We start from the raw sequence: 24,307 nt of genomic DNA, 5'->3' as shown, positions 1-24,307 counted from the left end.
ATTGCTGCCCGGTCTTCTGCGGTCTTTGTGCCCTGCTGTAGCACCTGCCCCCATCTTTTTTCAGTTTCCTCATTGCTGCCCGGTCTTCTGCGGTCTTTGTGCCCTGCTGTAGCACCTGCCCCCATCTTTTTTCAGGTTCCTCATTGCTGCCCGGTCTTCTGCTGCTGTTTGTGCCCTGCTGTAGCACCTGCCCCCATCTTTTTTCAGTTTCCTCATTGCTGCCCGGTCTTCTGCGGTCTTTGTGCCCTGCTGTAGCACCTGCCCCCATCTTTTTTCAGTTTCCTCATTGCTGCCCGGTCTTCTGCGGTCTTTGTGCCCTGCTGTAGCACCTGCCCCCATCTTTTTTCAGTTTCCTCATTGCTGCCCGGTCTTCTGCTGCTGTTTGTGCCCTGCTGTAGCACCTGCCCCCATCTTTTTTTCAGTTTCCTCATTGCTGCTCGGTCTTCTGCTCTTGTGATGTCACATATATTGTAGTTAGATGCTAAAAACAACGAACCGATTTTGTTTTTGTGCCGTTATATATAGATTAGGTCAGTGGTCTTGGGCCATGGCCGTCTCTTTGGCTCCTCCCAATCTATATACATGCATGCTCTGCTCGTCCAAGAGTGCATGTGTTCGGAGAAGGGAGAACATGCTGCCAGACACCCCTAGCCGCTGTTTTTTGCCTAGCTGAGAATGAAAGAATTAGGCATGTTGAGATCACACTGCCTGAGCCTCTTCTCCCATGTCCAGTTTGGTGGGATGTATACCGTTCCTAGCATCTAACTCAACAGGACATTTAGGAGGACCAGAGTGACTAGAGCCCTGCGTATCAGCTGTCCAGTTGGCATTGCTGAGGAGTCGACGAGTAACACAGGTTGGGTGAGAGCTGCTGGCAGACACCCCCTGCTTCTATCAAATGTCCTTTTCAGATGGATGCTAGGCAGAGCATACATCCCACCAGACTCTGCTGAATGTTCCTCTTTTTCATGAAGGGTTTTAATAAAAAAAATTGCGGACTGCAAAATACATATGGCCGTGTGCATGAACCCTAAGGATGGGGGGGGCCTGGTTTGGTACTACTTAAAGGCTATGTTTTTTTTTTTTTTATGATTGCATTTTACTCATTGTGTGATTAAGGGTCCATTCACACGTCTAAGTGTTCTGCGGATCCGCAAAACACGGACACTGGCAATGTGCATTCCGCAATTTGCGGACCGCACATCGCCGGCTCTATAATAGAAAATGCCTAATCTTGTCCGCAATGGTGGACAAGAATAGGACATGTTCTATTTTTTTTTGCAGAAAAGGAAGCGCGGATGCGGACAGCACATTCCAGCCCCATTGAAAATGAATGGGTCTGCACCCATTCCGCAAAATTGCGGAACGGATGCGGACCCATTTTGCGGACGTGTGAAAGGACCCTAAGGGTACTTTCACACTTGTGGCAGAGTGATCCGGCAATCTGCATGCAAACGGACAGCATTTGTAGACTGATCCTGATGCGGATCTGTCTCTCAAATGCATTGCAAGAATGGATCCGTCTGTCTGTCATACGGACAAACGGATCAGTTTCTTTTTTTTTCACATTTTAAATACATTTGGAATGGCATTCCTATGGAAAGTCATTCAGGCAAGTGTTCAGTTTTTTTGTCCGGAGATAAAACCGTAGCATGCTGCGGTTTTATCTCCGTCCTCAACAGTCGAAAAGACTGAACTGAAGACGTCCTGATGCATCCTGAACGGATCGTTTTCCATTCAGAATGCATGGGGTTAAAACTGATCAGTTCTTTTCCGGTATTGAGCCCCTAGGATGGAACTCGATGCCGGAAAAGAAAACTGCTAGTGTGAAAGTACCCTGAAAAAAATAAAAAACTAACATTTTTTCAGTTTGTTTATTAAAAATTTTCAGCGGTTTTTGAAACAAGGGTTAAAATCGGTCTGTTTGCAAGCTGTCAATTTTTTTTATTTTGTAACTTTCCCAACCTCATAAAACACTGATAAGAATTGAGCTATAATGAGTGTTTATGGGTTCAGGGGATCAGAGATAAGTGCTGCCTGTGAGCAGTCAGATGATGGGATTCAAAGAAAACAGACTGTGACAGCATGCACACAAACTGATTTTTTTTTTTTATTTTTTTTTTTTACCCGTTTATTTCAGAAACGGCTGAACTTCTTATTTTTTTTTTAAATAAATAGTCTTTAAAGGGTAACTGTCATATTATTTTTTTTTTAGTTGCTAGTTTATAAGCGCTAGACATGTATACCTTAGTCTGTCAATGATTGCCAAAAGATCTGTAATTACCTTATAATAACAGCTTCCATTAATGTCTCCTGTCTCTTTCCACTGCTGCCTTTAAAAGACCATTGCTAGGGCTCATCTGTCTCCGGCTAGGAAGAGAGAGGGGCGGTCCTTCACACTGCAGGCCTGCATTAGGCTTCAGAGTGAGGAGGCGTGTGTCTCAGTAATCCAATCTGATTGGCTGTCAGGGAGCTGCAGGCTACAGCAAGTTTGTATGTGACCTGAGGGAAAGCAGTTTTGGCCTCAGAACTGGCAGAGGAGCCATCTTGAGAAGATCCTCATAATGTATGATTAAAAACAGCCGTAACTAAGGGGAAGACTCAAGGAAAACGGTGGTATGTGAAGAAACTAAATGCATAATGCTGCTGCAGCAGTAACATATGCTAAAATAGATTTTTTTTTTATTTTTATGAAAATGACAGTTATCCTTCTGGAAGTTTGGCATATTTATGGCATATAGACGGGATAAGCCAAATATGTTGATAGGATTGGTTCCCAGTTCTGGAATCCATTCCGAAGTGAACAGAGCACGCTGCACATGCATGACACCACCCTAAACAACTACAGGACAAAATGTCAGAACCACTCATCCAGCTGTTATCAGACGTCCCTTAGTGGTGAATGGAGGGTGGCCATTCATGTGTAGTGTGCTGTCCGTTCACTTTGGAGGTCCACTCTTCAGATAGTAGTGGGTGTGTGTTCTAGGCTACAGATATTGTTGGCCTGTCCGGTTAGGTCATCAATATTAGGTCAGTGGGGTCCAACTCCCCCATATCCTCCCAAACAGCTCTTTTGGGCAGCCGTGGTGTTGGAAACTATACAGCGTACGGATTATGCATGGTGTAGTTTCTGGCGTACTACTGCTCGGCTCCAGTACACTTGAATAGGAGCTGGGCTGCAGTACCACAGTGCGGCCACTAGACTGTGTACTGAGTCTTCTGATTCCAGCTCTGTACACTGTATAGCTTCAGATGCCAGCAGCTGACCAGTGAGGGTGCCAGGCCTCAGACCCCCACCAATCTTATGTTGATGAACAATACATTACCGGTAATCCCCTTTGTCAGAAGAGTCTCACTTGAACCCCTATTGATTAGAGCAGTGTTCCTCAACTCCAGTCCTCAGGTCATGGTTTGAGAATATCCCACAGAATGAATACCTGTGTAAGTCCTGATGCACTGACACTAATTATTTCACCTGCTGAATTCTAAGGAAATTCTGAAAACATGACCGTCAGGTGGGCCCTGAGGACTGGAGTTGAGGAACCCTGGATTAGAGGATCGTGCTGCAAGAGATTAGTTTTCCTACAGTGCCACCGCAGGTGGAATAAGGTATTACATGTTTTTTTTTAATTAAAACTGATGGGCGTGCCAGTTCCTCCCACAGTCTGGCTAATAGATGAGTATTCTAAATGTTGACCCCCAGAAGAGCAGTGCAGTGGTCACACATGGTGGTCAGACTGCTGATCCAGTATGTCTCGATATTGGTGTTCTGTAAGGCCTGTAACAGTGTGAAGCATCTAATGGTGCCTGCGCTGAAAGCTCTTCACCTGCAGAGACAGGCCTTTACCAGGGTGGGAGGGGGGCTCTTCATCCGCAGGAATAGGCCCTTGCCAGGGTGGGAGGGGGGCTCTTCATCCGGGGGGACAGGCCCTTGCTCTTCAGAGGCAGCCCCTTGCAGGTATAGAGCTTTGTTTGATAGCCTAATCTATTGGCTCATCTCTACTTGGATGCTTTCAACACTGTGTACAACCTCCTTCCCCTCCCCGCTGCTATCTGTAAGGGCTCTGCACACAAATGTGTTATTTTTTTTTGTCCGTTCCTTTTTGCTGCCCATATGCAGAACCACTCACTTCAATAGGGCCGCAAAAAAATAATCGAGATGACTCCGTGTGCATTCCATATGTCTGCAAGTCCGTCCCCCCAAAAAATAGAACATGTCTTATTCTTGTCTGTTTTTTTTGCGGACAAGGACAGGCATTGTTGCAATGGAGCCGCAAAAAAAATGATGAAATGCAGACGTCCCACAGATGCCATCAGATTTTTTATTTTTTTTGTGGATTTGTTTTGCGGACCGTAAAATATATACGGTCGAGTGCATGAGCCCTAACACCTGCGCCTGTCCGATACTACGGCTCCTGAGGCAACAGCGCTCTGATTACGTCACTGGGCTCGGCGCATGCCCAGTGACACTATTGAGGCTGTTGCCCTCAGGAGCCGTAGTATAGAACAGGCGCAGGCAGTCGGCGATACTGCGGCTGCGCGAGATCTCTGGGAAAAGAAAGGAGGACGCAAGGATCGTGGGGTGAATAAATTACATGACGTAGCGGAGGGGGTGGCGCCGTTCGGCTCCGATGTGGGAGTAAATAAATTTATGAGGAGGCGTGCTGGGCTTAAAATAAAGGCGGGATGGGCACTGCGGGGGGGGGGGGGGCGTTACTGGGCACTAGAGGAGAGGAATAACGCCCCTCTGGGCATCTTGAAGCTTAATTGGCATATTTGAAAAATCGCTTTTTGATCAAAATGCAAACGTTAATAAAAAGAGGGACCCTTGCTGGAATGAAGGTACTTTATTGAACATTGCTATGTTAACCGTTTAATATGCTCAAACTAGGTGACAGGTTTAACTAAGGCCTTCTATAAATGTCCTTGATTCTGCATTTAGGAGGCAGTTGCCCAATAAGCGTGCCTAGCCTTTAATCCTACCACATCCTTTATCATATGATTTCCTGAAACTTTCAGCTACAAGACGGCGCCTACTATGAAGACCTTTTTCGGCAGCCGCCTGAGTCATCTATTGCAGGTTGTAAATCTCTCCGGGTTTCAAAAGTTTTTTTCTCTGCCGGGAAATTAATTTCATGTACTACGCCAAAGGCATCACCAGCCGCGGGTCTGAGAATTACCAGACTCTTCCTATTAGGAGCGAATGGAGCTGAGGGCATGAAGGGAAGCGGGCGCCCCTGTGAGCCCCCAGGTAGGAGACGCGGAAACACACGGAGCTCCTATCCCACCAGTAAGGCTCTATGGATACTGGTTTGACCCTTTCAGGTGCTGGGTGACAACCCAGCTTTCTTAGACTTCTGAATGGCAGATAACCAGTTGTCCAACATGTCTCCCTTTATCATTTCAAAATTGTACTATACTGTTTTAGTGTGGAGTTTGGGAAAGCTGTGTGACATCACAAGTCACATGAGAACCACTTTGACCCCCCATTATAGTTGTCACTCGGCTTTCTGTTAGGCAGTTTTGGTAACTGAGGCCCATAGTTCTAACAGTGAGTGCCTGTGTTGCCCATAGCAACCAATCAGAGTTCAGCTTTCATTTTTCTAAGGCAGTTTAAGAAATGAAAGCTGTGTTCTGATTGGTTGCTATGGGCAACACATGTCTCACTATTTGACAGCTCTGATAAATGAGGCCTAACTTTTTTTCTCTTTTTGGGAAAGATGGGTGGAAGCCATATTGGTTTCCAGTATAGCTGCCACTGGGTTGTTACCCAGCTTTCTGAGCAACAGAACAGAAGGGTGATGACTACTATAGTGGACATCCAATTAATTCCCACCCAGACTTAAGGGCATCTGTCAGCAGTTCTGTACCTATGAAACTGGCTGACCTGTTACATGTACGCTTGGCAGCCGAAGGCATCTGTGTTCATGTGTGTCATCTGTGCAACGGGTGCCTCCCCCCCCCCCCCCTTCCAGGGCCCTTTATCGCGTCCTATGTGTAGGAATGCCGAGTGGTGTGGTGCGGCCTAAATGTCTCCATGTGTGTCACGGTGCTCCTACCTGGATACAGCTGGACCCCAGGATTGGCTCCGAAGCAATAAATAGGGGGAATAATTGAGGGATTTGAAGAGTCCAGACCTTGAGATGAAGTTCAATGGCAGCTTTAGTTGAATAAACGTTTCTCCAGTTTCAGGCTGTGTCTTGGTTCCAGCAGGCTTTAGCATTAAACTGGGAGACAAACTCCTCTCTGCTAGATCTGTTTCTGTCTGATCTGCTGGACTGACAGGCTGGCTGTATAACTCAGCTCCTTCTGTATGCTGCACTTCTTCGCTGTAGTCTGACTCTAGGTTATGCCAGGGAACTTTCCTCCTGTCTCCTGAGGCTTTAAGCTTTGGCCTCCATGGCCAGCAGAGCTTAGGGTGCTCTAGCTGGCGTAGGCATGTCCAGCACAGACGTGCCCCTGCACACCCTTCCCCTAGCTGGGGGTTTAACTAGACTAACTCTAACTGGTCCCTACCCTTCCTGCAGGAAGTAGGACTAGCCCACTTCTCTCCAGAGGGGGGTTAGAATGGAATGGAAAGTTCCATTTTCTCTAACTATAGCTCTGCCTTGTTTGCTGCCACCTGCTGGTGAACCAGACACATTACATATGAACGGTTACATAACAAAATAGGAACGCACATTGTGGAGGACCTGGAAAGACATACATAAGATGACATTGGTGTTAGCCCAATAAAGACAGTGGCAGGGTGCAGGAGTGAACACCACTCTGCGGAGTTACATCTGCATTGCTGAGAATTTTTTTTTTTATATATGTAAATTAACTTCTAGGAGCAATGGGGGTGTCTCCATTACACCTAGAGGCTCTGCTCTCTCTGCAACTGCTGTGTCCCCTGCACTTTGACTGGGCCAGGCAGTGTAAACATCATCACATGTGGCCCTTTTAAAAAGCAGAGGGAGCAGCACTTGCAGTGAGAGCAGAGCCTCTAGGTGTAATGGTAACGCCCCCGTTGCTCCTAGAGGCTCATTTGCATATATTAAAACTTCCTTTTTCTCAGCAATGCGGGCGCATATGAACATGGGAGCAACATGGATGCCTTCAGCTGCCAAGCGCACATGTAACAGGCCAGCCAGTGTCATAGGGACAAATCTGCTGGTAAATAGAATATTTGTTTTGGCGACAGTTTTGTGAGAACTACAGTAGTGGTAAAATGGTTGTCACCCGCCTTTGCAATAGGAAATGCTAAATAAAATGGTAAATGGAATAATCTTTTTCTCTTTCTGGGAAAGCTGGGCTCCGATCACTTCGGCCTATATTATATCTTCTACAAGGGAGCGGCTGGTTAGACCATTTGACTTGATGGAACAGGACGGTTTAGGTGGATTTTTATGGGAAAATTCACCTTTTTGTGCCGCAGCCAATGTCTTATAGAGGAAGCAGGCATGGGGGGGGGGGGGGGGACACGCTGATAGGCCGTGGTCCTACATGTCTCGCCTTCCTCATTCTTTAGGTTGGTAAAATTGGGGCGCCCCTGGGAACACCCCACAGCTCCACCAGAAACACCCACTTATGGGTCTGGTGGTTAGCCCTGCCCCTTTTTTGGACCCCAGACAGCCCAAATTTGCTGGGACAGCCTCTGAAGGGGGGGGGCCGTCCCTGCAAATTCGAGAGAGTTGACAACTGTGCTTCCTCTTCAGTTCATCAGGTGCGGCTAGTGTGGCGGATACGAAACGGGCAACTTCCTTGTGCCATCACGTTGGTGGACTTTGCACATCTGACATGAAAGCAATTCGTTTATATAGGCATATTAACACCCAGGACATAACCGATGGGGACAGTGACCTCAATTATACAAGTTAATTATGGACAAGCCCTTTAAGAGGGGAGATTCGGACTGGCTGCTGATAGTACAAGTATACATTTTGGGAGAATCCCTTGTACAGCAGCTGTGATGCCAGTATAGATCACCCACTACATTGAGGCACCCCTTCCATGGGTGGGTTTGCTGAGACTTGTAGTTCTAACCCCCCTGCCCATCCTGGCGTTTAGCCGTGTGCGTCTGGTTATCGGTTTACCTCCCGGTTTAGGTATTAACTTTTTGTGTTGGTCACATCTGAAAGCTGCTGACTTAACCTTCAAGCTTCTGCGAGGCCTCCGACCCCACGGCTCCAGACATGGATTCCTTCCCGTATAGCTTCCCACTTTCATTTTTGGGTTCCTACTTCATCTGCATCTTTCCTTGAATTGTTCTGCTTGGCGGCCCGGTGACTCTCGGGTGTGCCCAGAGAAATAAAGGAAGTAGAAGGTTTGCTGCCCACTCCCCTCCAAAAAAAACAAAAAAAACTAAAAACTACTAATGCCAGCCATCACCATAGGAGTTTTTTTTTTTACTCAGATACGTACTTTAATTTGGTGGTACCTATATAATACTTTTAAAGGTCTCCCGTCGACAGGGTCATCCCTATTAAACCAGACATAATGCCTGCTAGGGTTGATCCTGCTGATTTTAAAATGATGCCTGTCTTGCAGCAATCCAGAGGGAGTAAAAAAGACAAATTCTTTCCATAGATGAGGGTTTCCGTGCACAGAGGGGCATGGCCATCACTGGATAGCTGAGGTGCACTGTGGGGCTAGAACCTGCCCCTCGAAATGAAGCCCTTATGTGCACAAAGAATAAAGGTCTTTATTGTATTTATTTATTTTTCTTCGTGAATGCCACAACTGATTTTTCACAATATGGAGATCATTTTGATGAACAGGCTTAACCCTGACGGGCAGTTTGCCTGGTTAATACGTTTGCTCCTGCTGACCGGTGCTTTTTAAGGAGGTTATCCTATGATCCGTTTCACACCAAAGCCCTAAAAAGCTGTTAATGGCTGAATCATTTGCAGCTTTTTTTTTTTTTTTTTTTTTTTTTTTTTAAGCTGTCTTCTCTTGGAGCTGATGCTCATCTGTTCTGCTGGGGGCGGGATCTGAAAAAAAAGCGGTCTCCTTCACCCTCTGGCAGCTGACGGTATAGTCCCTTTTTACTTGCCTTGCAAAAGGAGTTTCCTGAGCTATTCTGCAGAGCCACTGCTACTTTCCTGACAAGCAAGGCAGAAACCCATTCCTATTGGCTTCACTGTGCAGAGACCTGACTGTGGGAGAGGGACTGAGCATGTGTGTCCACCAGCACCCAGTTCGTTAGGTGGTCGTGCACAATTTATAAAATATATATATATATATTTTTTTTTTTTTTTACAAAACCGCATGTAAATGGTAAATATGCCTCTTTTTTTCTGCTCAGCTGTTTGTTCCTAGGCCTGTGACGTTTCGTTCATCAGCCGCACATGGCTTAGGGACGGCTCAGTCCCATTGAAATGACAGGTGCTGAGCCGCAGTACCAAGTGCAGCCATTATCCGATGGACGGCGCTGTGCTTAATGAGCTGTGAGGAGGCAGCGGCATTCTCAAACAGCTGATCGGCGGGGGGTGCCCGGAGTCAGACCCTCGTCGATTTGATATTGCTGAGTCATCAAACACTGTGAAAACCCCTTTTAACACATGTGCGGGAGGAATAACAGGAGGACGCCTTAGGAGTGCAGTCAGGTTTAAAGGACGCCTGTGTCATGGGAATGCATCGATGGCCTCTGAGGAGGCCACACACTGGTATATCAGAGGGAGTCCTGCTGGCTGCCTCTGGGGCACGCGCATCAAATGCCCCATGTGACGGGGCAGCCGAGGCAGATGCCTAGGTTCCTCTCCGCAATGTACATTCACAGGCCGATGTTTGCAGAGTTTCACGGCTGGTATCGTGCAGATTATGGGCACAATGAGGGTGATGTGTGGCGGTCCAGCGTTGTAACGTGGTGACATCTTTGTGCGACCCCATTCCCTTCCGTCTCTTATCTGCCTTGTGTGACAGCTCCAGGTGCCGTCCTCTTGGCTCCTCGCGTATCTGGACCATTACCCCGCTCCTTTTTGTTGGCAGCAGCAGCGTTGGGGGGGGCGCCGCCGCCGCTGTGTACTCAGCTGCCGCACAATGTTAAAAGCTTCAGATTGACTTGTCAGAAATATTGATTTACACGCGGCGGCTGATGTAATATCTCAGACGACATGGGCGACCTGTCCCCGCTACAAGACTTTTGTTCCCTGTAATTATAGGTTTTTAGTGTCTGTGTTGTGTTTTTTTTTTTTTTTTTTGCAGTAATCTGTTTTGGTTTCTGCCTCTGATATTCAGCGCAGCCAGTTCACAGCCTCATTGATTTTATACCTTTTCCCGTCTGTTTATAATGGGCAGTTTCCGTTCCCCACTTCACACCTGAAAACTGTTGTTAAATACCAGAGCAAAACCACTACCCCCAACATCCAGAGTAAGGAGTCGTACACCTGACGGCAGCACACGGAGGTTATTCAGGTCCTTAGTCCAGGGCTGCGCTGTTCTTACTGTCAAATCTAGCAGAATTCATGATGGAGAAAACATAGGTGTGGATGTAGCCGTACAAGTGGAGGTGGGCACCCCGGGAGTTTATTTTTATTTTTTCTAAATTTCATCTGGATTCATTTAAATATCTTTTTGCTGCAGTCACAGAATTGCGACTCCATTTATTTATTTTCTCTCCACAAATAACACTTGCGTTTTTTTTTGTTTTTTCTTCTTTCCCATACTGCATGCATTTTTATGGCACTTTCTTGAGTGGAGTTTTTGTCAGGGTTTGAGTTGCTTTTTTACAGGATTTCCCCCCCCCCTATAGAAGAGGGAATATCCATATTTCCAAGAGACTTTTGTTTTTTTTTCATCCCTGCACCCCCAGGCTGCTTGCACATGGCTGTGTTCGTATTTCGGTTTGCAAAAAATGGATCAGCAAGATACAGATAACTTCTGTATTTTTTATTTATTTTTTTCTCACTCCAATCAATAGAAAAGGGGCCGTGGGAGTATAGGACATGTGACTGTTCCAAAAAGGATAGCATATGTATCCCCTAAAAATCCAGATGTTTGCATGGCCCCATAGAAATAACTGGGTCATTGCGCTATCTGCAAAAAATGCTGAAGGTGCACTGAAAAAACAAATACAGCCGTGTGGATGAGCCCTTATAGGGGTTGTGTGGCCAATGAATTTTTTTTTAAAAAAAAAGGCTCATAATGGTGCAGAAAGTTGTAGTTTCCCCAGCAATAGCAGCTGATGATGGGAGTCCTGCAGTCATGACCAGCTAGTCCGCAGGGTATCGGGCATGTGTGGGAGTTAATCATTCTGCTTTGCTTTTTGGATGTAAACCAAAGTGCCCATGAAAGGGCATTGCATAGCAGGGAGCGAAGGGGAGTATCTGGGCTCGCCATAAATGGATGCTGCTTGCATTTCTGTAGTAATGGTCTGGGCAGGATGGCTGCTGGGTGTTATGCCTTGGGCTGGGGCATGACACTGCGACCCTGTCATGCCCTGCCCCAATAGAACACAGTCGGGAAGATTGAGGCCATGTGAGGTTTTGTTTTGTGGCAATCCACATCCCATGATTGTGAATAGAGATTTCCCGAGCTTAATCACATGCATAGGAACATTTTGTGCGGATTACAGGCTGGCTGTGGAAATAACTGGCCTGTCACTTATTTTGGGCAGAAAATGCAAGGATTAGCCCTAATAAATGGTCTCTAAGTTTTCATACAACTTTGCATAAATCAATAGTCCATTCGACCACAAGAAACTTTGTAGTATGCTTGATCGGTGAGAAATGTCTAGTTCTCCTGTTATCAACTGTTTGCCAGCCCCCGCCCCCCTTGCTAATTGGTTTTAAATGTTTAAAATGCCTTAGGATGCACCTACATGTTCAGGTTCTCTTCATCTTCAGGAGGATCATATTACACATGTCAGTGCAAGTCTATGAAGGGGGAAGGAGTGAGCAGGAGCTGAGGAGACTGGCACAGACAAACTGCACAGCTAAATAGGAAGATTGTAGCTCGGCACAAGTGCTTCATTCACAAAAATACAAGTCAGTACTTCTCTGTAATTCCCTCCTAAATGACTGTGAGACAGTTAGGCAGGAGATTCTCCTCTACTTTCTGTATGTGAAGTGGATGGCAGCTAGTCTCTACCCATCATGTCTAGGATAACTGCAAACTAGACATCCAGCAAGCACAGAGGGGGAAAACTGGTAAAAGTGGCAAAATGCTAGTGATGGCCAAATATTATGTAATATAAATATTTTTTTAAGGGCTCACCTGCACAACTGACATTTCCCGGTCGGATTGCAGCTCCCATGACCCGAACTAATTGTATTATAATAACCTATGATTAGTCATTCGTATATGATCGCTGGGCTATTGCAGTATACTCGCGTCAACGTGGCTCCCAGCTGCTCAGCACCTTCAGTCTCCATCTGTCTACATCAACATGGACGAGTCATGTTCGCTGCTGCAGCCAACCACTCGCCTTAGCAGTGATGTGCCGTTAAAGCCTCAATGAACTTTCAACAAACTTTGGATTAACCAATAGTACCGTGTGCACATGAGGAATAACACGATTTCTGGATCTCCCTTTCAACCCGTAGGATCCCAGCGCTGTACACGTACGGCGCTGAAAAGTGTGTCAGAAATCCCAGCGCCGTACATATACATGATCAGCTGCAGGGGTCCGGCAGTCACAGATGGCTAGACCCCTGCTGTATGCGCCGACATCCGTGAAAACGCCGAAGCTGGCGCATTAACCCTTGCACTGCCGTGGTCAGCGTTGACTGCGGCACGTGCGGTATCCTGCCGTGTGCGGGTTGGCCATCGGGTCCCCGCGCTGCTGTGACGGGGACCCGATGGCAGGGAAGGCAGCACGATGAATTCCTTAGGTATCGTGGCTGCCTTCTGTGACAGCCTGTGAGATTCAGCCCCCTGTATTACACTGTGTATAATACACTTACAGCCAATGCATCACAATGCAGAAGTAATGTGATGCATTGTAAAGGGGATCAGACCCCCAAAAGTTAGTCCCAGAGTGGGACAAAAAAAATAAAGTGAAAAAAAATATTTTATAAAAAAATGTAGTTTCAAGTAAAAAAAATTAGTCCTTTTTCCTAAAATAATAATAAAAAAGTACATAGGGAAAAAAGGAAAAGTAGACATATTAGGTATCGCTGCGTCCGTATCGACCGGCTCTATAAAAATATCACATGATCCACCCCGTCAGATGAACAGTCAAAAAAATTAAATAAAAACTGTGCTAAAAAAAAATAAATTGGCACCTTACAGGTGAAACTCGGAAAATTAGAATGTCATGCAAAAGTTCATTTATTTCAGTAATGCAACTTAAAATTAGAATATTTGTAAAAAGGTTCAATATTCTAGGCTCAAAGTGTCACACTTTAGTCAGCTAATTAATCCATACCCCCTGAGCAAAGGGGACCTGAGATTGTGACTTTAGGGTTTTCATAAGCTGTAAGCCATAATCATCCAAATTCTAACAAGTGAGGCCTCATGCACACGACCGTATGTATTTTGCGGTCCACAAAAAATATGGATGACATCCGTGTGCATTCCGTATTTTGCTGAACAGAACAGCTGGCCCCTGATAGAACTGTACTATCCTTGTCCGTAATGCGGAAATACAGAAACTGAATGCACACGGAGTACCTTCCGTTTTTTTGCTGACCCATTGAAATGAATGGTTCCTTATACGCTCTGCAAAAAGAACGGAAACAAAGTAGCCTAAACCGCAGAATCAGGGTAATAAAAAAATATTGAGTTTTGTTTGGCTGTTAACCTTTGCTTTGTTCCTGGAAAAAATGCATTAAAATGGAAAATCTGCCAAAAAAGTGAAATTCTGAAATTTCATCTACATTTTCCTTTAATTCTTGTGGAACACCTAAAGGGTTAGGAAAGTTTGTAAAATCAGTTCTGAATACCTTGAGGGGTATAGTTTCTAAAATGGGGTCATTTTTGGGTGATTTCTATCATGTAAGCCTCACAAAGTGACTTCAGACCTGAACTGGTCCTTAAAAAGTGGGTTTTGGAAATTTTCTGAAAAATTTCAAGATTTGCTTCTAAGCCTTCTAACGTCCCCAAAAAAATAAAATGGCATTCACAAAATGATCCAAACATGAAGTAGACATATGGGGAATGTAAAGTATTAACTATTACATGAGGTATCCCTATCTGTTTTAAAAGCAGAGAAATTGAAATGTGGAAAGTTGCAAATTTTTCTAATTTTTTAGTGTGAATTTGGTATTTTATTTTTATAAAAATGATAAATATTGACTGAAATTTACCACTATCGTCAAGTACAATGTGTCACGAGAAAACAGTCTCAGAACGGCTTGGATAAGTAAGTGTTCCAAAGTTATTACCACATAAAGTGGCACATGTCAGATTTGCAAAAATCTGCCTGGGATTTAAGGTGAAAAGGGGCTTGGTAGTGAAGGGGTTAAATCTCGTTATGTTGGCATCTATGCCGCAGTGTACAGGCTGTTGTCTTGCTCTCATCTGAAGCATTATAATTGTACCTAATTGTTAATAATTACCCACTTCCCGGTTTGATTTTAGTTCTTTGTGCACCTGTCACCCTCAGGGCGAATGGTTATAGGGCGCCGCCTGTGTACATCAGGTTCTTGATATACATAGTATTTATATAGTATTTCTTAGGAACCAAGAGATCATGTTCATGGTGTATGTACATATGTATATTTACTAGCATCCCCTCGATGTAACCGTGCCATCCAGTATAAAAATGCCACTGGCTACAAATCGGCCATGTTTACTAATCCTGGGCAACTTTAAGGCCACATCCACAGTGGAAGTTTTCGGTTTCTCCCCTTGCTTTGTGGTCTCCCTTCCGTTATGTTGTCCAGACTTGACATTCTGTACGGCTTAAAGGGAACCTGTCACCGGTATTTTGGGTATAGAGCTGAGCACATCCGCAATACCCAGTCCCCATAGCTCTGTGTGCTTTTATTGTGTAAAAAAAACTATTTGATACATATGCAAATTAACATAAGTCATATCTTGTGTGACCAGAGAAGTCATATTTTCATGCTCTGACTCGTCTCAGGTTAATTTGTATATGTATCAAATTGTTTTTTTAAACAATAAAAGCACACAGAGCTATGGGGACTGGGTATTGCGGATGTGCTAATGGCCATCTAGCAACCCATGTCCACAGCTCTATACCCAAAATCCTGGTGACAGGCTCCCTTTAAGTCCAGAATTAGAAGGTCCCCTGAAGTCCAGATAAACACTTGCCATATCTCCTTGAATGTTGGAGAGGTTCCCGGAAAAACGGGAGCTCCACCAAAAGAGCTGTCAAATATCCCAGGTGCTGCGTACTTCCTCGTGCCACCACAGTCCATGTTTGGACACGGGACACAGCACCAGGACAGTTTGTGTTGTGGCGCCCAGGGGTGAAGCTAGGAGAATGGAGGTCTGTTTTTGTCTAGGGGGGGTCTGTCTCTATTCATAGCTCCGGTCTAGAGGGCTCGGTCTCTGGTTATAGCTCCAGTCTAGAGGGCTTGGTCTCTGGTTATAGCTCCAATCTAGAGGGCTCGGTCTCTGGTTCTACTGTGCTCCAGTCTAGAGGGCTCGGTCTCTGGTTCTACTGTGCTCCAGTCTAGAGGGCTCGGTCTCTGGTTCTACTGTGCTCCAGTCTAGAGGGCTCGGTCTCTGGTTCTACTGTGCTCCAGTCTAGAGGGCTCGGTCTCTGGTTCTACTGTGCTCCAGTCCAGAGGGCTCGGTCTCTGGTTCTACTGTGCTCCAGTCTAGAGGGCTCGGTCTCTGGTTCTACTGTGCTCCAGTCTAGAGGGCTCGGTCTCTGGTTCTACTGTGCTCCAGTCTAGAGGGCTCGGTCTCTGGTTCTACTGTGCTCCAGTCTAGAGGGCTCGGTCTCTGGTTCTACTGTGCTCCAGTCTAGAGGGCTCGGTCTCTGGTTCTACTGTGCTCCAGTCTAGAGGGCTCGGTCTCTGGTTATACTGTGCTCCAGTCTAGAGGGCTCGGTCTCTGGTTATACTGTGCTCCAGACAAAAAAAAAGGAGCCATTGGCTCCTAATCTGAAAAATTTAGGAGCCAAATGAAATTTTTTAGTCGCCAAATCTTTGTTGTAACCTAAGGGTCAGAAACAGGGTTTTCTTTAGTTTCTTGGCTATTAGTTTTTCCATTCATAAACCTCCACATTGCGCTCCCAGCAGCCGATAGAAGCCTGCAGGAAACATCCGAAGTCGATTCGCATAAAACTTCGTTCCTTAATTGCGACCTCTCCCGCTCACAATGTCTGCGATGCTGCATGCCCTAACTCAAGAAAAAAAAGACCGCCACTCGCTGAAAAGGATAGAATACGGCTTTCTTTTTTTATTGCCACATGGAGGAACAAAGGAAGTGACTCGTTTCGACACTGTTCCTGTCAAAACGAAAGAACCTGACAGACCCCATTATAAGTCATTGTGCCCCCCCCCCCCCTTTCCAAACCAACGTTGGCTAGAGGTGCTTGGAACTGCAGAAAGCCGAGCGACCTCTGCTTATGCGGTTTACGTAACGTCTGATCAATCGTCGTAGCTCGCTGTCCATTTATTTGTATTTTTTTCTCTAAAACACAGCGCAGTCCGCTCAACTGTTCCCATAATCTTGGCCGCTGCTTTCACAAAGGAACTGGGTCACAGGGGATACATGTGGGTGCCAGAGGCTATGCTGTAAATGTCTGCGACAGGATGACAGTCAGGGGAAGGTTATGCAGGAGTTACTAGCTCAACTTGGTTATGACATTGAGCGCCCGGTTGCGGTATTAATTTTCACAATTTCCTGTAGGGAAATTCCCAGTGATTGAAATATCTTCTGATCTGTGGTACAGATTATATAATGTATGTATAGTGATGTATATAATATATGTAACTGTGCGGGTTCATACTTTCCTCTTATCTGGATGTCTGAGATCACGGTTTCTATTTTTGCAGATGACACTAAGTTATGTAGCGCTGTGCAGTCTATGGCAGACGTCCAGAAACTACAAGCCGACTTGGGCATCCACTTGGCAAATGAGGTTCAATGTGGATAAATATAAAGAGTACAGATAAGATGCGTGCAAATTATGTCCTGGTGGGGGGGGGCACATGAAGTGTCACTTGTCGATTATTGGGTGTCCTCATAGATTATAGACTAATTAGCAGCACAATGTCAGTCAGCTGCTTCTAAGGCTAGCAGGATATCGTCGTGTATTAGGGTACTTTTACACTTGCGTTAACGTTTTCCGGTATTGAGTTCTGTCACAGCGGCTCAATACCGGAAAAAAAAGCATCAGTTTTATCCTAATGCATTCTGAATGGTAAGCATGCCGTTCAGTATGCATCAGGATGTCTTCAGTTCAGTCCCTCTTCCGGAACACTTGCCGTAATAACGGATCCGGCATTAGTTTCCATTGGAATGTATTAATGCTGGATCCGGTACCAAGTGTTCGGGAAAACCGGATCCGGTTTCCCGGTCTGCGCAGACCTTTTAAAATGCAAAAATTAAATACTGGATCCGTTTTTCCGGAGAAATCCGGTGACTTTCAATGCATTTGTCAGCCGGATCCAGAAACAAATGCTATCCATTTGCATACGGATTTTCGTATTCCAACATCGCAAGTGTGAAAGTACCCTAAAGCGAGGCATGGACCCCACAGGGCAGGGATGTAACAATACCACTTTACAAAGCTTTGGTGCGGCCTCATCTGGAATATGCAGTTCAGTTCTGGACACCAGTCCATAGAAAGGATCCCCTGGAGCTGGAGAAAGTACAAAGGAGAGCGACTAAACTGATGAGAGGCCTGGAGGGTCTGAGTTATGAGGAAATATTAAATGTGTTTAGTCCTGAGAAGAGACGTCTAAGGGGGGACATGATTAACCTATACAAATATAGAAATGGGCCGTACAAAAACTGTTCCATGTAAAATACCCTCAAAAGACAAAGGGCCCTGCCTCTGACTGGAGAAGAAAAAGTTCAGCCTCCAGAGACATCAAGGCTTCGCCATAAGAACTGTAAATCTGAGGAATAGTCACCTGTGGATGTGGTCACAGCAGGAACAGGGGACGGTTTTAAAAAGGGCTTAGATGGTTTCTTAGAACTTGATAAGGTTAGGCAGAGATCACGTCTCCGTCGGTGAGATCCGGCAGGTTGTTCCAGCAGAGATCTCACAAGATCCATCATTGCTGGATTCTCTACTTCACCGCCAGATCCCTATTGACTGTAATGAGGTCCGGTGGTGGTCCGACTGCTTTCCAACATAAATGCTGAGTTTTGGCCGGACAAAATCTGCTGCATTTGTGTTTTTTTTGTTTTTTGTCCAACCGACATTTGTGCCGGATCTTCTTGACCGATGTCAACTAGGCCTTAGTACTGATGACAATGTGTAGAAGTTTGGCTTTCGCTACCCTTTACTAAAATTCAGAGCTTTAAAAGGGCCCAAAGTTACCTAAATAAATGTGGGTAAGAATGAGAAGTTCTTATGATGGGAGAACCCAACCCTTCAGTGGTTACCCCACACATTCACCATATCCATATTGACTGATAAAACCTATGTTAATACCAGAATGTTTATTTATTTTTTTCCAGCATCCCGGAGGTGAAGGGAATGGTTCTGATCTGCCGAATGGTGCGACTCCAGGCACACCTATGAACGTCCATGCCATGGGTGTGAACGATTACCGCGAAGTTTGAAAAATCGCATTGACCGAAATATCTGCTGGGGAAGGTCATGGCTCACTTTGCTCCTTGGAAACTTTCTTCTCAGAAGCTCGGCTTCTTCCTGGTGACTTTTGGTTTCATATGGGGCATGATGTTGCTCCATTTTACGATTCAGCAGCGAACTCCGCACGAGAGCAGCACCGTGCTCCGCGAACAGATTTTGGATCTCAGCAAAAGATACATCAAAGCTCTGGCGGAAGAAAATGGGAACGTAGTAGACGGCCCATATGTCGGCACCATGACAGCATATGGTAAGGACAAAAATCGTCTGCCTGCGCTTCTAGGAGAATGCATGACATGTCTTTATTAAAGCTCCGCTACGTAGACGATCGGGGGGGAAGTTGCCTTTTTCCAAATTAATCTGCTATTTTGTTGAGACCATGCAAATTATAAAATGAATTAAACCATCTGGTCCTAAGCGATACGTTATATTATTCTAAGGAATTTCTACTGCGCTTTTATTTTCATAGTTTAGATAGTTTACACTTGACAATGGGAGCAACCAGTAGTAGTAGTATTATGGTTATATTCTTGTATATAGGAGCAGTATTATAGTAGTTATATTCTTAACCATATTTCTTTTTATTGAGGTAAAAATCAAGGCCATACGCCCACACATGACATCAGTATAATAACATTAAGATCCAAAATAGTCATTTAGCTTACATATCATGTGTACACAGTACAAGCGATTGTCGCTATTCATCAGAGATATACATCGAAAGGAAAAGAGTACAGAGGAGGGGACATTCAGGAAGGAAGGGGTAGAGAACCAGGGAAGGGAGGATTCCTGCTCTTTCATGTAAAATTTCTATGTGCTTTCCACGGGGACCACAGTTTTAAGAAGCAGCGGCGTGAGTTGGTTTCCCAGTGCGCTAGCTCCTCAAAGCGGTAGATCTGATCCACCTTATCAGTCCACATAGGTAGAGTCGGAGGGGAATCAGTTTTCCATAAAAAGGGGACAAGTAATTTGGCCGCTGTAAGCAACATCGTTGGGAGATTGTTCTTGGCGGGAGTAAGGGAACTATTAGGGCACCATAATAGGATAAGTTTGGCGTCCAGGATGATCCTGGTTTTGCATATACTATTGATCAGGGACTCTACCAGCTTCCAAAACGGCTGGATCTTATGGCAGAGCCACCAGATATGTGACAAGGATCCAGTTTCTATGCCACACCTCCAGCACGCTTCGGGGATCTCTGGGTTAAGTTTATGTAAGAATTCAGGAGTTTTATACCACCTACTAAGGAGCTTAAAAGAATTCTCCTGAATCCTCACACAACGGTTGAAGCCATGCAAATGGGCCATGACAAAGGCTCTTTCCGGTTCCGTTAGGGTTAAAGAAAGTTCCCGTTCCCAGGAGGTCACATATCGGAGCTCCGGAGGTAAGGAGGAAAGCATTTCCTTATACATCTGGGATAATGGTCTAAGGGGGGGCTTAGTAGCCAAGACTTTCTTCTCAAGCCAAGAAGGGGAACAACTGCCAGCAAAGGATCCAGTACACAATGTAGTATCTCTTTTGAAATTTGCCAAATAGAAAAAAGGTGCCACTTTAACCTCCGGGCGGTCCATTATTGAGTCCCAATGCAAACTACCATCTGGGAGAAGGACATCCCGCAGGGACAAATCAGCGAGCCTAGACCAAATCCCAGAGGGGTTTGACACAGAAGGGTGAATGTAGCTCTGCAATAATTTGAGTGGCATACCGGGATTAGGAAAGCTAAACAGTTGGGATTGGACCATTTTGGACCATTCTACCAGCATTCCCTTCCAGACCGGAGAAGGAGTAGTAGTTAGCTGAGAAGGGCCTAACACCCCACAAAGTAAGCTGTTCCTGGTTAGTGAGCAAAACAGACTCAAGACTTGAGCAAAGGGAGCTAGGTTGACGGGATAGAGTAGCCACACATCTACATAACTGGACAGCAGTGTAATATGACTTTACATCTGGCATCCCAAAGCCTCCGAACCTCCTATCCCGAGTGAGGATAGAATAGGCAATACGCGGCGATTTGCCATTCCAGAGGAAGCGTGTGAACACTCGGCGGACGTCTGTGAAATATGAGTTTGGAAGCCAAATAGGGAGGGACTGCAGCAAATATAAAAATTTGGCGAGGATAAAAATTTTAAGGTAATTTTTTTTCTCCTAATCCAGGAGACAAATGGGAGTTTCAGGTTTTGTAGATGGGTGCGGACATTTTGCAAGAGCGGCACATAGTTGAGGGAGGCTAGGTCTTGGACATTAGCCGAAATATGCGTTCCCAGGAACGTAATGTCTCTGGAGGCCCAGGTAAACGGGGTGTTGCGCTTAAGGTTATTAACCACAGTTTGGGGACAGGAAATGTTGAGAGCCATGGATTTCCCATAATTTATTTTAAAGTTGGATATGAATCCAAAATCCTCAAATATGTTCAGCAATTTGGGCAAGGCTTCTGTAGGATTGGAGGTCATGACTAAAAGGTCATCCGCGAATGCTGCAGTAACATGTGTATAGGAGCCAACTTGGAGGCCTCTAATGACCGGGTCTGCTTAAGGTATTAATGCCAGTAATAAACTGGTCCGGGAGGCCAAACTTCGACAGGGTCCGCGACATAAAGTGCCAACTGACCCTGTCGAAGGCCTTTTCCGCATCCGTACTCACCAAGACCAAAGGATTAGAGGATCTTTTGGCCCAATTTAACAGATGGAGGAGCCGTACCGTGTTTTCAGACCCCTGTCTGCCATGGACAAAACCTACTTGCTCCTCATGGACAATATCAGGCAGAACATCCTGAAGCCTAGTAGCCAAAATTTTCGCCCACCACTTCACATCATTATTAAGCAGAGATATCGGCCTATAGTTACTGCAGCAAGTCGGATCCTTGTTTTCCTTATGAAGGACACTAATGTGCGCCAGTAAGGAGTGAGGAGCAATGGAGCCCCCAGTCAGAAGGTAGTTGCACAAATTCTTGAAACGTGGGATTAAAACCTCCTGAAAGGATTTGTAATACGCAATGGAAAATCCATCGGGGCCAGGGCTTTTACCTGAAGGGATGGACATGAGAACCTTACGAATCTCCGAATCTGAGATGGGCCTAGTCAGAAGGGAAGCTTTGGATGAGGATATGGAAGGGAGGTTAAGGGTTTGCAGAAATTTATCCGTGGCTTCTGAGAGGTCATTAGGGGTAGTCCCAGTTGGAGGGGGTAAATTATACAATGCCTCATAGAAGGTACAAAATGCCTTGGCGACATCTGGGGTGGACTTATGCACCTTTCCCTTGGAGTCCTTAATAGAGGAAACAAAGGAGTCAGAAAACTGCTACTTGGCAATGGCCGACATCAGTCTGTTTCCTCTATCCCCATGTGCATAGGCTTTAAATCGTGAGCGGAGTACCAGTTTTGCAGAAGTGACATTCAATAGATTTTTTAGACGTGTTCTGGCTTCAGTAAGTTCTGCTAGGGTGCGTACAGCCTGTGATTCCTTGTGAGAGGATTCAAGGCGAGCAATGGACGCCAGTAAGGCATCTAAAGATTGCGTCCTTTGTTTTTTTTACATAAGCCCCTAAGGCAATGAGTTCCCCCCGTAGTACCACCTTTATGAGATTCCCATAATATGGAAGGAGAGGGAGGGGAGTCTGGGGTGTCATTGAGCGCAAAGAATTCAGAAATCAAGGCCCTAATTTTGCAAGCGTGTGTAGGGTCCAAAATCAAGGTATCATTGAGACGCCATAAGCGCTCTTTTCTCTGTGGGCCGGACAGGGAGAATGTAATAATAACAGGGGCATGGTCGGATAGTGTGATACTGCCTATCCGGGCTCCAGAGACATTACGGATATGCGAATCAGACAGGAACAGATAATCCAGTCTGTGAAAGGACAGCTTGGCATGCGAGTAAAATGTATAGTCTCGGCTATTGGGGTTCAAGGTCCGCCAAACGTCCAAGACCTTAAGTTTTCTCAGGGAGATTTTTAGCCTTTTTAAAAGCCTATAAGACACAGAAGTCTGCCCACCGAGGTGTCCACCGATGGCTCCAGGGCAACGTTAAAGTCGCCCCCTAAAACTAATAAACCATCTGAGAAGGAGGATAATAAAGCAAGGGTCTGAACGAGCCATGGCACTTGGCCTTTATTAGGGGCATATAAATTGGCAAATGTCACTGGGGAATCACCCAGTACACCTTTTACAAAAATGAACCTACCCTCGGGGTCTGTAAAAGTAGCCGTGTGCTTGAAGGGAAGGCATTTATGCAAAGCTATACTAACCCCCCTACTGGCAGAATCATGTGTACTGTGGAACCAGTGGACAAATTTCTTAGGGGGAAGACTGGGAATTTTGCCTGTTCTGAAATGGGTCTCTTGCAGAAATGCCACTGAGACCTTATCCCTCAGAAGGAGAGATAGTGTTTGAGACCTTTTGCATGGCTCGTTCAGACCATGTGCATTTAGTGAGGCAACTACAACAGTAGACATTTCTGCATACAGTCAAGTAAATAGACGCATATGATATCTATGGATGCATGGAAAAGCACATAGTTGGCATGAGCAGGGGCTAGGAGAGGGGGAGAGGGGAACATAGAATACAAAATAGGGGAGATAACATTAAACATGTTAAACAGGCAAGTGACCAGCTCGGACAAGGTATCATCCGAGGTGGAGTGAGTGCTTTACTTATCACCAGCCAAGACAGGGTTGGACTAGCGAGGGGGCAAGTAAAGCACCTTGTGGTCTAAAACAGACCAAAAACAGAAAATACTTCCAGCATCGGTATCTATCCGGTCTTCACCCTGCAGGTGGGGAACAAAGTTCGCCGCCCTAGAGGTAGCGTCCACTAACAACAGAGAGACGTCACAATTCTGGTATGACATCATATGGAAAACATTAGGCCAAGGATGCAAAATAGGCCGAAAAAATAAAAAATGAGAAAAGGCCAAGTTCGCCCATAATAGCTAATATAACAGGTGGATGAGAAACAGTCATCTCCAGATTTGGAGAAGTAAGATAGCAGCGATTCATGCTTACGAACACAGCCGATGACGCCGTGGTTCAGGTTCAGGTGAGGGCCCTGTCCATCTTGCTACGTCCCGAACGATCCGGTCTGCCCGCAGATGCCGTCTGCCAGGCCGTTACACGAGGCGGAATAGGCAGGTGGCCATCTTGGTCGGCCGGTAGCCATGAGGGAATTTCTACCGGAGGGACGTCCAGGGACCTCCAGACAGAGTCAAGATCCGCTGGTGAACGCACGGTGAGTAATTTACCATTCCTGGAGACCGCCAGCCCAAAGGGATACAGCCATCGGAACGGGGTCGATGTTTTCCTTAGGACATCCAGGAGAGGCTTGAATAAGCGCCGCTTGGCCAAGGTGGATGGCGCGAGATCTTGGAACATCTGGATCGGGGTATTCTCGTACTCAAGTACCTCCATCTCACGTTGTCTTTTCAGGAGGGCCGCGGTGTCGACGTAGCTCAACAGGCCACAGATCACGTCTCGTGGTGGCTCTTGTGGTTTAGGCCTAGGGCGCAGCGCCCTGTGTATGCGCTCCACCACGATTCCCGCCGCTCTGTCAGGTTCCAGCATCATGGAGAATAATTCACGCGCCACTGTCGGCAAGGCCTCCGCCGCAACGACTCAGGTAGGCCGCGAATGCCGATGTTGCGCCGGCGACTCCGGTT

At 45.9% G+C, this 24,307-nt stretch overlaps 1 protein-coding gene across 6 annotated transcripts in view; it reads left to right on the top strand.

Annotated features, from left to right (window-relative positions):
* Window positions 1–24,307, top strand: part of MGAT5 (alpha-1,6-mannosylglycoprotein 6-beta-N-acetylglucosaminyltransferase) — a 94,097-nt gene that overhangs the window by 10,773 nt on the left and 59,017 nt on the right. For 2 of the 6 annotated variants that reach the window (XM_040441207.1, XM_040441206.1), the window contains exon 2: window positions 18,532–18,914. In XM_040441207.1, the coding sequence (XP_040297141.1) occupies window positions 18,674–18,914 (241 nt within the window). In that variant the 5' untranslated portion in view covers window positions 18,532–18,673. Of the gene's footprint in view, window positions 1–2,594; window positions 2,617–4,967; window positions 5,081–18,531; window positions 18,915–24,307 lie in introns of those variants that run through there. The other 4 variants (XR_005780602.1, XM_040441205.1, XM_040441210.1 and 1 more) reach the window with 3 other exon arrangements.

Source organism: Bufo bufo, chromosome 7 (assembly GCF_905171765.1).
Source record: "Bufo bufo chromosome 7, aBufBuf1.1, whole genome shotgun sequence".
NCBI classification, from domain to species: domain Eukaryota; kingdom Metazoa; phylum Chordata; class Amphibia; order Anura; family Bufonidae; genus Bufo; species Bufo bufo.
The sequence above is the reverse complement of the archived record's forward strand: the minus strand, read 5'-3'. Positions and strand labels throughout refer to the sequence as shown.